Source organism: Betta splendens, chromosome 9, assembly GCF_900634795.4.
Source record: "Betta splendens chromosome 9, fBetSpl5.4, whole genome shotgun sequence".
Lineage (NCBI taxonomy): Eukaryota > Metazoa > Chordata > Actinopteri > Anabantiformes > Osphronemidae > Betta > Betta splendens.
In genome coordinates this window covers 28,157,188-28,173,671 of record NC_040889.2, presented here as the reverse complement: position 1 = coordinate 28,173,671, position 16,484 = coordinate 28,157,188, and the positions used below count along the sequence as shown (strand labels likewise).

General features: G+C 52.7%; 3 protein-coding genes across 7 annotated transcripts in view; all 3 read left to right on the top strand.

Annotated features, from left to right (window-relative positions):
• The first annotated feature begins 1,519 nt into the window (after positions 1–1,519).
• Positions 1,520–3,682, top strand: LOC129604660 (uncharacterized). The gene is made up of 5 exons (XM_055512014.1): positions 1,520–1,627; positions 1,708–1,821; positions 1,923–2,028; positions 2,144–2,380; positions 2,681–3,682. The coding sequence occupies exons 1-5, from the start codon at positions 1,520–1,522 to the stop codon at positions 2,908–2,910; spliced, it is 795 nt and encodes a 264-aa protein (XP_055367989.1). The 3' UTR covers positions 2,911–3,682.
• Positions 3,683–3,784: 102 nt separating this feature from the next.
• LOC114861752 (NLR family CARD domain-containing protein 3) lies at positions 3,785–7,978 on the top strand. The gene is made up of 4 exons (XM_029161321.3): positions 3,785–3,919; positions 4,202–4,392; positions 5,400–5,623; positions 5,703–7,978. The coding sequence occupies exons 1-4, from the start codon at positions 3,871–3,873 to the stop codon at positions 6,298–6,300; spliced, it is 1,062 nt and encodes a 353-aa protein (XP_029017154.1). The 5' UTR covers positions 3,785–3,870; the 3' UTR covers positions 6,301–7,978.
• A 2,882-nt stretch (positions 7,979–10,860) lies between these two features.
• col27a1b (collagen, type XXVII, alpha 1b) overlaps positions 10,861–16,484 on the top strand; it is a 35,536-nt gene continuing 29,912 nt past the window's right edge. For 2 of the 5 annotated variants that reach the window (XM_029161315.3, XM_029161312.3), the window contains exons 1-3: positions 10,884–11,219; positions 12,489–12,553; positions 14,056–15,248. In XM_029161315.3, the coding sequence (XP_029017148.1) occupies positions 11,167–11,219; positions 12,489–12,553; positions 14,056–15,248 (1,311 nt within the window). In that variant the 5' untranslated portion in view covers positions 10,884–11,166. Of the gene's footprint in view, positions 11,220–12,488; positions 12,554–14,055; positions 15,249–16,484 lie in introns of all 5 variants that reach the window. The other 3 variants (XM_041072177.2, XM_029161311.3, XM_029161313.3) reach the window with 3 other exon arrangements.

The following is a 16,484-nucleotide window of genomic DNA, read 5'->3' as shown; positions in this document are numbered from 1 at the left end:
CACCCCCATCACCGTGGCTGCGATGGAGCCAGAGTCCAGAGAACCACGGGACACGACGTTAGGACCACTCACAGCGGAGACATGAGGGGAGAATGAGCAGGAAGAAGGTTATGCAACAGCAGCTCCACGTGACGCCTCTGGGTGCTGATGTTTACGGCCTCTATTTATAGGACGAGGGTTTTCATGACTTCCTTGTGTCTGACACATGTCCAGCTTCTCTTCATCCCCTGTGAATGCAGCGCGTCCCTGCAGTTTGACTGCCATCCAGCTAACAATGGCGCTATGCTAATGTTTGGTGATTAACAGAGACTTGTTCACAGTGTTAAAACTAAGATCTGTGTAGAAGCGAAGTGAGTCCCAGATCTGTGCAGACAGACATTCCAGCGTTTATCAAGAGGTAATTGGACGCAGAGTGAAGTTGGAATCCTTCCAGTGATACATTGTTGCTCAACAGTAAAATGAGCGGATGTCTGGATGTCGTGCACTTTAACCCACTAACGATCAGTGTCCAGGGTTTATGGAAGGATTAGTTGTAGCTAGCAACATGTTTAATAGCTCATCTAGCCTATTGGTGTCATAAGATTTAACAATTCATCTCATAATTATAAATGATAGCATCAATATTGTCATCAAAAAGAGTAAATGATCAAACATCATGTGCTTCGGTCTGTGGATGAGTAAAACCGCCTCAGGCCAAAGCTTCATAAATAACAGCCACAGAATGTACAGAGTGAAGGTCAGGGGCCATTAAAGATGGATGAGGAACCCGTGTCCTGCTGCAGGGACCCGGTAACCGAAGCATCAGCTGCTCAGGTGTCACGGCGTGTGAAGAGAGCAGAGAACAGGAGATCAACAGCTGCGTCTGTATCACATCACCAGGTGGAAAGACGCACTCAGCTCCTGGACCACACGAGGCGGCAGGTAAGAAACAGAGGCTGCTTTCAATAACGGGACCTACATTCATTTCGTAATCGTAGTTAAATTACCCAATAGACTTTAGTCTTTACTTTCTAGACACAGAACAGGTTGGTTCCATTTGGCTTAAAACTAATAGACTGGTAAGAACAACTGATAATAACATGACATAACATGAGTTCTTTACTTTCTCAGTATAACAGACTATGTATTAAATATGCATAATCCTGAAAACGTTTGTTTGCACACATGACGTTAACGTTAACCCACTGCCAGAGGCCAGTTAACGTTAGTATGGACTAAATCTAAAATGGGGGCGATCTTCTCCGTTCAGCTGAAGGAGGCGGCTTACAGTCATAATAATAAAGTGACTTCACTGCAGCAGCGTGAAGTCCCACTCTCCTGCTGCTGAGGCTGAGGTGCGCTCATGCATAAACAGGCAGGAATCTCAGAACATGGCTGCCTCCTCATTCAGAGGCGCTCAGCCCAGCGGACCACATGGGTGCAGTTACTGGTCCACACACCACCAGTGGGGTCTTAGCTCAGATTCAGCTAATGAATGCTCAGTGTGAAGCATGCGTCTGTGCTGCTGATGCAGGTCAGCATGGAGTCGTACGAACGGGAATCGATGAGGAGGATCAGGAGGAACAGCCAGACGCTCCTGCAGGATCTCTTTTCCAGGGGCGCCCACGGAGGCGGCAGAGACACTCCCGTGAGTGTGTGCGGCCCACGTCGGAGCAGCTCTCCCTCCTCAGCTCGTTGCTCTCAGCTGATCCTCTTCCCTTGGCACAGATCCCAGCGCAGCGTGGCAGAGACGCGGGAATGATCCACTCCATCGCCAGCCTGATCAGAGCGCAGAGCAAGCTCCTGCTGCTGGAGGGGCCGGACACTGTGGAGATCTACAAGGTGATGCTTGTGCTCTGGTCCACAGCCTGTCTTCATCTGCTGCACATTCACTTTCAGTGTTTTAATGACGTTATTTGTGTGGCGCGACTCCCTTCGTTCAGCTCAACGAGCCGGCGCCTCCTTCCACCAGAGCCAGTAAAGACAACCTTTACCTCCCGGCCATCACGGCCAAGGCCTCCAGTCTGACCCCCCTGCGAGGGTCTCTGAGTCAGTCCTGTCCTTATCTGTACGACAAGCGCAGAGGCTCCTTCTCTTCCGTCGCCTCCCAGCGAACACGAGATCTCGCCAAAAGACAGGTAACGGCCATCGGCCTGATTTACAGGTGCACGGGTGAACGGGTGCCATCACTCAGACCGGACCACCGCTTTGTCTCGGTACCAGAGCAACCTGAAGGCGCAGAGGGAAGCGAAGAGGTCCAACGTCACGGTGACCATGACCTACCTGGGCCACGGGCAGCGCGGGGCGGGGCTGAGGTCAGCGCCAGATGAGCTGAAGGTTCTCCAGCAAGTCAACGGGGGGGAGAACATCTGCGTGTTCAAGGGCTCGGTGCGGCCCGGAGGTAATACGGCTGCGAGTCAGTGTCAATGTTAATAATACACATTTCCCCAGTTGTCTCCACTTTAAAGAAACATCCTGGATTTTTATCCAACCACAGTTGGACGCTCCAAAAAGTTGCAAATTGAAGCTTCAAATTCTGTGAGAGCCACAAATGGGATTTCTCCTACTTCTATTGAGGAGAGATTTTTTAGCAGCGCCGATGTTTGAGCTGCGATGAATGTGACGTTTTCTCGCTGTCTTTCTGCTACAGAGTGAATTAATGCAATTATTCCCAGCACCAACCCCTCCTGTCGCGTTGCAGAGCAGTTCCAGTTCGTCTCCCAGCGACACAGAGGCTTCCCGTTCAGCGCGTCTCTGCACGTGAACGGCCTGGTGGCGACCAGGATCAGCTGCTGCTGCGAGTACCGCTACGCCCCCGGCTTCCAGCAGGGCAGGAAGGGCTGCTTCAGGCTGGCGTGGCTGCAGGGGGGGGCGCCGTGCTACAGGTCAGACACACCTCAGCCGCAGCTCAACGGGATACGCAGCGTCTGACAGGAGGGAACGCTGTGGTTGTGGTACAGGCTGGAAATGTGAGTCCGAATGAAAGCACTTTTTCCATCTTTTTCAGATGTACAAGTCTTAGAAACAAATACGGCTCCTGCCAGCAGCTGAGCAACGACGCAAAGGAGAACTTAATTCTCCCTGCAGAGCGGAACCCTGGCAACGGTACAGAGCCTGGACACGAGAGTCTCTATTTTCCATTACTTCCTGAAGCCTATTCGTCAACTTCTCCTGACGTCGGGCCAGTGCTCGATTTCTGGACTAGACACGCATCCCACCAGACCTGCTTGTTTCTTTCTGAATCGAACGTCTCCGTTGCAGGCGCTCCAGAGTCCCGTCCGTCATCCCCTCTGTTTGTCCCAGTCAAACCACAGAAGAAGTCTGTGAGGAGGATAAGAAAGCAGAGCAAGGAGGGAGGGGCGGCGTCCACAGACAGCGAGGAACGAGCAGCCGCGAGCAAAGAGACGTCCAGAAGGAAGCGACGCAAGGGTCAAACTCATCAGAAAGACAGGAAAAGCGAGACGGCCGTGAAAAAGAGCGGAGCGGAGGGACAGGACGGCGGCGGCGGCGGCGGCCTGGAGGCGGCGCAGGGCTCCGCTGGGACGGAAACACGCCGAGGCCGAGCGCCGTCTGCACGAGCAGAGGAGAAACAGCAGAAACAGCAGAAACCGCAGAAACCGCAGAAACAGCTGGAACAGCTGGAAGCAACGGGCACACGAGTGGCAGCGCCGCCAACGACCAGGAGGAGCAGCGTTCCAGGTGAGCACGCGAGCAGGATTCATGGAAGCAGCCACACGTTTACATGGAAGTGGAGGAACAAGAGCGTTTCTTCTTACAGATTCGTTGCAGGCGGGGGAAGTCCTGCTGAGGCGGAGCGGGGAGGGGGGGGAGGGGCCGCGTGGGTCCAGAGACGGGGGGCGACGGAGGGACTTCTACGCTGAATGTGTGGAGATGAGCGGCGCCTTGGAGCCGAGCAGACACAAGTGGTTCAAGGCAAACAGTGAGTAAAGGAAGCGCAGGGGCAGGAACCAACCGGACCCCCGGGGCCCGGATCACATCTAGCAGAAGGCTGAATGAGCTGGAGAGTGATGCGTTCAAGGACGTCTGCATGACGGAGGATGACGGAGGTCACGCAGACACACCCTCACGCCTGCGTCTGCGTCTGCATTGCCTCATGCAAACGTTCTCAAGTCAGCGGTGCTGATCCACAGCTCCGTGCGCCTCTGGCTTCAGCCAAGATGGTTTCATTGCGGCTGAACTGTTTTTCTCTGTTTGTGCCAAGTCCTGGAGAGGTGCCGGCTCCAGAAGAAGCTGTCGTCGTGCCCCAGAGCCGCAGGCTCAGATTTGGAGCCCAGCGCCGAAAGTGACGCGGCCTCGCAGCCTGATGCGGAGCCAGAGGAGGAGGAGGAGGCGGCGGCCGACGAGCCGGATGGCGACCAGGAGCCTGCGAAGGAGCAGGACCTGCAGGCGCAGGTGTGTGTACGACACGCGTTACCACGGCGACAGCGTGTTTCTGCCAGAAATGCTCTTGGCTCCAAATCAGAGCAACGAGCCCTTAAAATAAACACACTGCTGTATCACGCAGCAACGTCTCATTAATTAGGAACTTTTAAAGGATTCACTCAAGTGAGCTTGTAAATTAACTGTTAAATAATCAGATGAAGTGTTCATAGAAAAACAATTTGCTCTTTAGATTAATACATTTCCCATTCGTTTCATGTTCAGACCGGATCAGCACAAATTGAATTTTCAGCCTAAACTGTGGCTGTTACACAAACTACAGTGACTCACAAACCGCAAATATCATGTGTTCATGGTAAATGAGAGCACTGAGCCAGAGGATCAGGCCGTGTGACCCCAGAAACACTGGATCCACTGCAGCGGCAGGAAACAGGCCTTTAAACGCTGGTGTGAACCTCAATACGTCTGAAAAAGGCTCCGTGCAGATTCATCGTAACACAAAGCAGCGCGTTAGAGGTTGACCTGGATGAGCACCTACAACAAATGGTCAGACTTGTATCTGGGACAGGCAGACATTTGGCTCGGCCGCACTCATCATGATGAAGGAGCCTCCAATAGTGCTTAAAAAATTCCTCAAGGTCTCGCGAAGAGGCGGGTGAAGATGGCGTCCGGCCCGAACGCACGTGTCCACGGACGCCGTTTGCAGAGCGCTGTCGTGCTCACAGCTCAGGCTCACACACACACACACACACACACACACACACACACACACACACACACACACACACACACACACACACACACACAGTAACTACGTGAAGGCCGCTGCGTTCTGCTCCCTGACGCCAAACGCATTTCTGTGTGTTACAAAAACCTGCTGTCTGGACATTGAGGTCAACTAGAAGTCGCCCGATGCTGCTGCATCCTCTGGTCCTCTGTGAACTATAGAAAATGACATATCCAAATGATAAAGACAGTTGTTTATAGTTTATAATAAATCCAGAAATCTTCCCCTGCAGCTCGACGCCATGATGACGGTGCTGAGCTCATCGGCTGAGGTGGGCCAGCTGGTCCTGAGGAACACGGACCTGACCGACGACCACCTGCTGAGTCTGGCAGGAGCTCTGAAGAGCAGCCGGTCCGAGGTGACGCTGCTCAACCTCAACCTCAACCTCATCGGCCCGTACGGGGCCCACATCCTGCTGGACGTGCTGAGGGCCAAGCCTGGGGTCAAGGGCCTGCAGTAAGGCCCGCTCACGCCACCACGAGGCAGCGCCGCTTCCCGGTCGCCACGGCAACCAGCCTTTTCCCTCTCGTTTCAGCCTGTTCGGGAACAGACTGCGCGACCATGGAGCGCTGGCGCTGTTGATGGGAGTCGCGGAGCTGCAGGAGCAAACGGCGAGAGCCGCCGCCGCCGCCGCCGTCCAGCTCCACGCGGAGCTCGGCGCCGTCCTGCAGCCGCCCCCCGGGTGGAGCCCCCTCAGGGCCTTCACGCTGCTGGAGCTGGACGTCGGGGGCAACGGCCTGGGCAGCGAGGGCGTGAGGGCGCTGGCCTGGTTCATGCGCCACCACTCGCAGCTCCAGTACCTGGGCCTGGCCCAGAGCAGCGGCGCCGACCTGGCGGCGTGGAGGGAGCTGTTCCACAGCATGCGGGGCAGCGCCTCGCTGGCCCACGTCATCCTGGACCAGAACCGGCTGGGCGACCCGGGCGTCAGGCTGCTGGCGGACGTCCTGAGGGAGAACGCGGGGCTGCGGGAGCTGGACCTGGACGGCAACGACATCAGCGACGTGGGAGGCAACGACATCATGGGGGCGCTGCTCTGCAGGACGCAGGCTCCGCTCAGACACCTGAGCCTGGATGAAAACAACATCAGCGCCGGATTAATGAGCCGGATACAGGAGGAGGTGAAATGCAAATGAGGAGGTGGGAGAAAACTCTGGTGAACTGTAATAAACAAAGCACAGACTCGGTCCCAGTTAGAGGTCAGAGTAGAAGAAGCTGACACACACTTACACGCGCACACACATGCAGACACACACACGTACACGCACACACACACACATACATGTGCACGCACACACACACACACGCAAGCACACACACACACACACACACACACACACACGCAAGCACACACACACACACACACACACACGCAAGCACACACACACACACACACACACACACACGCAAGCACACACACACAAACACACACACGCAAGCACACACAAACACACACATACATGTGCACGCACACACACACACACACACTCAGACCTGGCAGGTGTGTGGGCGCCTGCTTTGGTCTGGAGCCTTTTCAAAGCGCTCCATGAACGGCACCTTTCTTCTTCCTGGTGACTTTTCGCGTTCTCCTTCTCGTCTCCCACCATCGTTGCCCCTCGCGACTCCACACCTCCTCCTCGGCTAAAAGCGACTGCGCTCCTCCTGTCGTTTTAGCGTGTTATTTACTGCCTCTGCGTGATTCATTCCACCCACGGCGTGAGCAGGTCACGGATGACTTACCCACGGCGTCTCTCCATCATCACATCCTTCTCTCTCGGATCCAAAGCGAGTGCATGAGACGCCCTCACTTTGTCGTCCTCGTCGTTCCTACTACACACTGCTTCTATTCACAACCTTAAAAAACACAACTAGGCCGCCTTGGTGTGGATTTTAGGGGCTGTCATCTCATTGTTCCATCAACGCCGACATACTGAAAATAACTGTACCTGATCAAAGCCCGTCAGAGTGCTAATTATCTTCTCCTCTCACGGCTGCCACGGGTGATTCCTCTGAAACCGATCCCTTCACGTTTCGTATCTCGTCTGTGCGAATTCCTTTCTGTGGATCCCGATAAAGCCGCTCGGCAAATCCCTGGGAGGACGACAGATAAATGAGACACCTGAAGATTGCATCTGCGGAGGTTCTGCTCCTCTGAGGAGGCAGTGTCTAGTGTGGGCTCTGCACCTTGAACAGGGACGTTTACTGGGAGCACTGGGACGCTCAGATGTCCCTTTAATGTCCTCGCCTGTAACATCTGCAGCGACTGAGCACGACTCAAGCAGGAGCCGCCCTGTCGTCCACGGCTCCTCCACTGAGGCCTTCATGCTTCACCGTTACAACAGACCTCGGATCAGTGACCCCATTGTCTCGCCGCTCACGTTATCTGAATTCGGCCTGAAACAAATCCCGCCGTGTTACAAGCTTCTTTCAGCTGCTCTGCCCCAAAGCAATCTGGGAATCACAGAGGCTCAATCTGTCAGGACTTTACAGTTTGCTGCAGAGCCAGTTTCACCTTTCAGGCCTTGGCAGGTACTGTATCGCTGGTGAGGCCTCGCTCAGGGTGGCGCTAGTCGTAGCTGGATCTGATGCTGCAGACATGTGCTGTAACGTCTGGGGAGCTTCTTGACCTCCCAGTGCAGAAACGCAGCAAATAAAGTCACTTCCTCTCATGGGAGGTTCAGTAATTCAGACTTCCTTAAGTTTCTCCATCAGAATTTTCCTGTAGCTCCATCTTCTATTCAAGCGCTTTCTTTACAGCATTTGGTTTTGATAATCTGTACATATGCATCATGAAATAAAATATCATCCAACTTGTCCTGCATGTTGAATATGCGATTACAGCTGGTGAGACTCTTCTTAACTGCAGTGACTGTGAAGTGCAAACAGCTGAAAACTGGACTGGACCTCAGGTTTTAATAGAGGCTTGTCATCACGCTGAGTTTCTGCTAAAACAACTGTGGTTTGGAAGCAGAAAACTGACAACAAAAGACAGATTCACTTTTTGAGGCTGATTTTGAGGCATTTGTGGATTCATAAAGAGAACATGACTCTGCTTTTAAAGCGACTCTAGGAATATGAATGTGGGCATAAAGGACAGTGGATTTCACTGCACTGTCCTTAAAACGTCCAGATTATGAGCAGCTTTCTGTTCCCCGCTGCCTCCACGGCCTCCATCACACAGTATGTCACAGCGCTTTGTGATCACGGTGAATGAAAAGTTTTAGAGGCTGCGCCTTCAACAATGGCTCCTGCTGCTGTTTGACATTTGGCAGAAAGAGCAGCTTTTCAATATGGATTATTCATCAGCGGTTTGATCCTCCGCTCAAATGTCACCACAACAATGCCTCCGACTTGGCAGCAGCGTCTGCCTCTCTGCAGCCCCGCGGGGGAAGGACTTGGCAATAATTACCACATCTAATGTCGGCCTCCGAAGATTCCGTTTGCTTTTCAAATGCTTATTATTTCATTGAGAAGCAAGAAAAGAGACGTGTATCTGGATTCACGGCATCGTGCGAGTGAAAGGTCTAAATGAGTTGAAAGATGCTGAACACCGGACGTGAGTGACCCGGAGGCTCAGGCAGCATCATGATGTCGGCCATTACTTTTCTCTGTCTCTGATTTGTATTAAAGCAAATACTTTATAAAGTAAAAACAGAAAAATTATTTTATAAAACGTTACTTATTCACACAGATAGATCCCAGATATTGAGACGATACAGAAAGTGGATTTCTATTCAGCAAAGAATGGAGCCTTCCACTAAATTTCCATTTGTAATATATGGAGTGGATGAGCAGAGGAGCGGCATTTATTGGATCCAGCTGTGCTCAGGCTCCGCTGCCCCACGTCCACACGACTCCGCGTAAAACAAGAGACTCGGGCCTGAATGTGAGAGGCCGCAGACGATGCACCCTTCAGGCCGTTCCTCCTCTTTTCAATGATTGTCGCTCACTGGAATAAATCCCCACAATCTTCGGATTGAACACAAGCAAATGATGCTGTTAAATTACGCAACTGCTCCATTAAGCAAAGATGATTCATGTAGATACGCAGAGACGGGACTCATGTTGACACCGTCTGTCTGCAGGAAAAGCCTCCGACTGCCTGGAGACACTGCTTCCATTACGCACAGCGCCGTCCACCTGCCAGTGGTTTCATGTGAGCAGCATCGAGGTCAAAAACAAACCTCTTCCCTCCAGAGTTCTTGGTTCCCATGAGGCCGACCCGTCCGGCTGAGCTGCTGCAGGCCCCACATCAGGGCTAAAACGCTGGCTCTGTTGCGTTCAGGTGTTGGTTTCGCGTGTGAAAACCAGTGTGGGACTTTTACACGTCAGGGACCAACCAGCGTGAGCGTCCGAGCGCTGGGACCACGTTACATAAGAATGACAGAACTTTATCTGAATTGACACCGACTGTAACTTTACAACAATTACGGTAGTCTGGTGATTTTCTACGATGATGCAATGGTGCTCATGTCAAAGTCCACACGCCTCTAAAGTTCACCCGTCATCAGCATCATTCACTTGAAGCCTTGTGAACCTTCACTTACTGCAGAAACTCTTATTAGCTGCAAACGCCTCCTGCAGCTGGTGGTGGATGGAACCTCCAGCAGGTTTCCCTTCACTGCTCCGATGCGGCCGCGGGGCTTTTCCCACAGGCCTCCGCAGGGATCATCACGAGCCCCGTGAAACGTTAGAGCCCAGATCGGCCCCAGATCGTCCCGAGCGCTGCTGCGCGCGGCGAGGACATTGCTCCCGTTGTCTGCGACCCGGAGCCGCGGTAACGAAAGCTGCCCGACGGGTTCGGGAGTGATGTGTGACGCGGCGCTTCCTCCTCCTGAGAGGAGGCTCTGTGCGACGGGCCGGGATCCGGTTGCAGGCGGCTGAATCGGCGCTCTGTTGCCTGTGTCGCAGCGTGTTTGCTGAAGGCCGCTCAATGAGCACTTTCTTCGGCAGAGGAATTTCACAGCGCACACACAACCGCTGCCTGAAGCAGGCGAACGGGCCGTCACGAAGCACCGGTCCACTCGTCTCAGTGTCGCGTGACAGCGCGAGGTACAAGTCCAACAGAGTCTCCATCAAACACACAGAGACGAGGGTTGAGAGGCAGAAAAGGAGGCGCGCAGTGAGCGCTGCATCCTTCGTCCACAGGGGAGCACTAAATAATCAAACTAATGCAAGGTCAGGGTGGATGTGGAGCCTCATCAGCTGCACTTCATCACTTCTCAGTCCTGGACGCCACCTGTTGTGTGGTGATGGATCAACCCCTCAACTACCTCATGTCTTACAGTTATTGCTCAATAACCAGCGTTTGTCAAAGTCAAACGTTTACACTGATCATAGTTTTTAACTAATATTCTTCATTTATCGTGCAAAATAAACGTTTTGACTTCCATCAGAATCAGCTAATATAAATATACACTAAAAATACTAATTGTAATATTGACACCTGCCGGACACCAGCTGGTGACGTGAACACGCACCTTCGCATTAAAAACCCGGGCTCGGTCTCCCACGGCCCCGCAGTGGAAGGAGAGCGTCCGCACCAGGACTTTCCCTCGACGTCCGCTGAGGGCGACAGAGGGAGGCGTTGCCCCGTCCCGGCTCTCACCGCTCGCCTCCGCTCACAGTAAACTTTCATTCGGGGAGCTGCGCGCGCGCGCGCACACGCGCGCACTCGTTGTCCTCTCGCGGCTCGGAGGCGCATTGTGCTCGGCCGAGGCGCGCGTGAGGAAGGAGCGACGCGCACAGGTGGAGCCCTCTGGCCGCGGAGCCCGCTTTTAATTGGCTGTCATCTCGTGGAAGGAGCCTCCAGGAACTCGCGGGCGGTGACGGGGAGCATCGCCTCCGCCGCTCCCACCTTGTCTTATTGTCACGCGCCGCTGTTGGGCTGTTGTTCGCGTCCGCTCCCCGCGTCACCTTCACGGAACACCTGGGATGGAAAAACTTTGTCTGCCTCGTCTGGACCGCAGTAAAAAGTCCCACGGAAGAATGAAGTAACCGCTATGGAGCCGGAAAATGCCCCGCACTCCAAACACAGAGCCGCTGGAGTCGGGGGGTGAGTGAAAACCACACAGATCCGCGTTTCAGTCAAAGTCTCCGTTTCTCTTGTGTCCTTGAACGTCCCCTGCGTCTGACGAGGCGACGTTTGTGTCTAGTGGTGTTGATGAACGTGAAAGACGCGAGAAAGTGCGCGGAATGTCAGCTCATATCATGATCTGGACCTGGTGGGAGAGTTTATCTGCTGCAGGTTTGCTAAACGGGTCTCTCTGTTCTGGACGTGCTTCGGTGCCAACTGTTAGAATGGAGTCCGGACGGGATGCCGAACGATCTGGGACTGATTTGAGGGAGACGTAGGAGACTGACCCCCCCCCCCCCCCCTCCTCAGCTGGGTGGCCGGAAGTCCCAGTGGGAGGGGAAATAAAAGTCAAAGCGCTGCATCCTATTACCGCTGAGCGCATGAGAGCGCGGAGTGGGAAGGAAACCTCCGCGTGTCAGCGGTTGACCAGCTTTTTCACCGGCTCTCTGTGGAAAACCACAAGCGTTGAGGGTTTCCTGTTGCTGCTCTCATTACGGCCCTGGTCACTGAGCTCGTGCCACTTAAAACATCCGCTGGCCGACGGATCGTCACCCCCAGAGTTCACGGCCGCTTCACAGCCGGATCAGCTGTACGCGTCCACATTCCTGTTGCTCATCGTGTTTTATGAGAGTCAGTGATGGAGCGTTTGTGTGTGAGGTGAATCACGTCACCGGTGTCAAAGACGGGGCTGATGAGGGACCCCGTGGACCGTTATTCGCTGAGGGGACTCCTCACGTTTGGTTGAAACCAGGCTTTTCTTCCTGTGTTGACATGAGCGTGAACCTGTCACCCGGACGTCTGAGATGCAGCAGGTCGTGGGTTCGTCGGAGCTGCTCCGTGCGCTGAGCAGCACATATCTGGTCCCACGGCGAGAGTCCGAGCCCGTCCTCAAAGCGATGCTGGGCTCTTTGAGCGGCGCCGAGCTGCTGCCGTTCGGTCTGAAGCCTGTGTTAAACCAAGGTGTCAGGTCCATTCCTGCATGTTACAGCTCAACCCACCGGGTTTCGCAGCTTCTGGTTCAAAGCTCTGACTTTCAGTGGCAACAGTTGGGTGTCAAGTTGGAGCTGCAGCGTTTACTGCAGCTAATAAATCACGTCTGCTCTGAAGCTTCGGTCGTTGTGCAGCTTGCACAGGGATTTACAGAACGTATTTTGCTGCTGATCAGACTGTTGTGTGTAAAGTTATTAAATGTTTTAGTGACTTTTTTCTGGACCTTGACTGTCTGTTCTGTTTGTTCTTCCTCTTTAGGACAGTTCTGATTCTTTGGGCGGTTTCCTGCTGCACCTGCTCCTTCAGGCTCACGCAAGCGCAGGGTAAGTGAGCTGAAGGGACCATGGTTGCAGTTAGTGGAGTGAGACCTGACTGATGTGAGCAGGCCGACCCGGCCCCGGACCCCTGCTGTGACGAGCATGAATGATCTCAGATGAATGATGACGACTGACTCAGACTGACTCATTTCCTCACATCGCTCAGGGGCTGAACTCCAGTTGCTGGAGTTGAACCAGCAACCTTGGGTTACTGGTTCACCGTGCACCTCCACCTTAAAGCCATCAACAATTCAATGACTACTCAGGCACAAAACGCACCCTGGAGGTCTTGAAATACTCTTTGACTTTAATGATTCAACTAGTGAAGCTCCCAGCGAGATGCATTGGAAAAGTTTAACTGGGACTTTTGACTGGTTCTGTCGGTGAAGTCAGAGCTGGTTCACTCCCGTTTCCTGAGAAGAAACTCCTTCAGTTTTCTGTGAGAGCAGGTCCTGATTCATGTATGTGTGTTAAATGATAAGAAGCACTTCTACCTAACGCTGGAGCTTAACCCCTAATCTACAGTAGGAACGCTTTAAAAGTCTCTAACGAGTTCTATTCTTGGCCTCTGCCTGAAGGTTCACTATAAAAAGCATCCGTAGGAGACTTGAGCCTGTGAAGGCATTAATCTGTGCGTGTTCCAGCTGAAAGATGGACGAGGACGCCTGAAAGCTCCCAACTCGAAGCGGTGACTCCACGTGGTTCATATTCAGAATCAGAGCGGCTCTACTGTATGTGGCAGGTTCAGCAGCTGGCACGGAGCCAGTCCAACACGTCTCTGGGACCGTCCTCCTTCCATCAAGCTCTCTGTTTGTGATTGTCCCTGCTGCTGTGATTGTATTAGTTCAGAATATTTTGGCTGTTAGACATGCACACGTGGGCAGGTGGTTTCATGCTACGTGCACGTTGGAGGAGGTTAAGAAATTTGTCCTTATTTCTGCAACGCTCATTAAAAAAAGAAATAGCATCTGACCTTCACCAACAATGAACATTTATCTGCATATGGTAATTAGCTGCTCTCCACTTTCTAAGAATCCAGTGGAACCCAGTTCGGAGCAGAACAGTGCAGTTTACACATCATGATCCACATTTGTTTCCATGAGGTGAAAGCAGCGTTAAAACCTGCGGAAAGTCAGCGAGCGATCAGACCTCAATCAGCCTCCACTGAGACTCAGCATTTCCAGGGACTGAACAGAAATAAACACATTATTGCGGTAATGGATGTTGACGCGCGGCTCTGTTGGACGCTTCGTGCCGGCTTCTTTTAAAACCAGCTCCTGCTGCAGGATTTCCATTAGTGGCGCAGCAACAATTACATGATCGCAGACATTACTGCACTTTTTCACTTGACGCTTGTGATGGCTCTGGAGTGGGAGGCTGTTAAACGACATCTCGCACAAATGATTAGAGGATTGTCTTTTAAATGGCTTAAGTGCTCGTATGCGATGACCTTGTTTTCATATTCAATGACAGGAGCTCGTCCAACTGAACCTCTCTCTCCTCTTCAGATGTGGACGTTCTGCAGCAGCTCGGCCTCTCGGGCCCGTCGTCCTCAGGACTGCGACCCGTCCCCGACGGCGTCATCCCCTTCAGGTCCGGAGTCATCCTCACCCCCAGGGCCCGGATCCAGGTGCCGTTGCCCGCTGTTCTCCCCGCTCCCTTCAGCGCCGCCAACCTGTCGCTGGTCCTCAGCCTGTCTGTCCATCGCGTCAACAGCGCCTTTCTCTTCTCAGTCCTGTCCAAGAAGCGTAAAGTGCAGCTGGCATTGCAGTTCTCACCCGGGCAGGTTCTGGTGCACGTGGGCCCGCGGAGCCCCGTGACCTTCGACTACGACGTGCATGACGGCCAGTGGCACAGCCTGGCCGTGCAGGTGCGCGGCCGTCAGGTGTCCCTGCACACGTCCTGTGGAGCCAACAGCCTCCAGGCCCGTCTGCATCCTAGCAAAGACGAGGCCCTGGACCCAGAGGGGTTCTTCCTCCTTGGAAAAATGCACCATCACTCGGTGGCGTTTGAAGGCGCCATCTGTCAGTTTGACATCTATCCCTCTGCGAAGGCAGCTCATAATTATTGCGATTACATTAAGAAACATTGCAGAGACGCCGACACTTATCGGCCCGTGTTTCCGGCTCTTCTACCTCTGTTTTCCACAGATCCGAACCTCACTGTCGCTCGTTTAACTCCGCTGTCACAGACCGAGCGCTCCAGAAAAGGCCAGAGGCCGACTCTGACGCCGGCTGAGGAAAACGCTAGCACTGCTGTCGTTCCAACCGATGGCTCCCTGATAAAGACCAAAGCATCTGTAGATCAGACTGTGAGCGCTCACAAACCTGCGACTCTGTCTGTTTCTTCACTGGTTCATTCCGGCTTCGAAAGCCCATCAAAGTTTCAGACTCAAACTGTTACTACATCGTTTTGGATCAAACCAGAACCAACTTCCCATGCCGGGAAGAGCACGAAGCGAAAGGATCCAAACTCCCAGAAACCTGTACCTGCGTCCACCCGGCGGTCGAACGTCCGGCCCACGGCCTCTTCCCGCGAACAGCAGTCGACCACAGTGGGTCCAACGGCGCCGGAGCCAGAACCCACCTGGGCCACAGCCACTTCAGCTGCAGCGGATGGCTTCCAAACCTCTGAGCTGGAGCCCACCCAGTTCTCCCTGCTGCCTGGATCACCTGGACTGAAGGGAGAGCCGGGTCCACAGGTGAGTGTGTGAGCTGTGAATGAACACATGGACCCTCAGGGCGCCTGCTGCCTGCACTCTTTGTTATCTTGGCCTGTAGTGACATTTGGTGAGACTCCTGTAGTCTGTGCATCCTGTTGCTTTCCTCTGATGTCTGGAACTGCTGCTCACTCACATCTTGGTTTAAATCTGGCAGTCACAGATGATTGTGTAAAGAATTCAAGCTGGATTCTGTTTTGAGATTGTTCAGTCGATATTAAATCCACTGAAAGGACCAAAATTGCATTTAGTTCACTTTAGTGTTAAATGATGTGGTAAACGTTTTGTTCCATGAAGGAGACGTGGATTGTTTTTAATCAGACACAAGAGGCACATTTTACTTTAGAAGTGCAGATGCTGGAAGCATTTATTATGTGACTCTTCAACCAGTGTGGACTGTTTACATTAAAGCTGCTCCAGTCGTGATCTGTTTTCGTGTTGGTTCCCCACATTTTCCATTGCCCGTCTGACTCATTGTCTGCTATAAGATGCTGTTTGATCAGAGGAATGTTTAAGTAAAGCTTTGGCAGGAAAACAAAACCACAGCTCTTGATTCTCTTGATCATTTACAACCGTTTTCATTCGCATGGTAACTAACTGTGATCACTCTGTGTTGTGTGGTAATGTCTGAAAAACCACAGAACCTAAATTATTTCAGACAATTTTATTAAGAGGTGTAGGAAAACACATGAAAAAGTATTGTGTTATAGTGTTGTTGTGATTCTGTGAAACAGAGATCAGTAATTTACAGTACAGGCAAAGATCCAACTCCAGACTGACGGTACTTTATGTATACGATGAGTTTTCTACAAAGAGTAAATCAAGTGATTGAATAAAACTGTAAAATCCGTTGCCGTGGCGACCACCCCAGCAGCTCCACGTGCTTATCATGTGTGGACAGTCTGAGGGTTGCAGCTGAAGTAATGTAAAGGCTGCTGAAAGCCGTTGGCTCGTCACCATATACTCCGGCCGAGAGTGTAATTACAGCTATTGGTCCTGTCTGAAGCCACAACAATGGTCCATACATCAGACGCCATTTCACAAGCTCAGATTCAGCCGAACGGCCTCGACTTGTTTTTCTGCTCGATTTCCTTTTACTCTTTTGAAACGTTTTAAAAGTCATGGGAAACTAAGTAAAAACTCAGCATCTTGAGCAAAGTGCAGTTCCTCACGCTGACCCCTCATTAGGTCTGACCTTTCGGAGCTTTGCTAATCCAT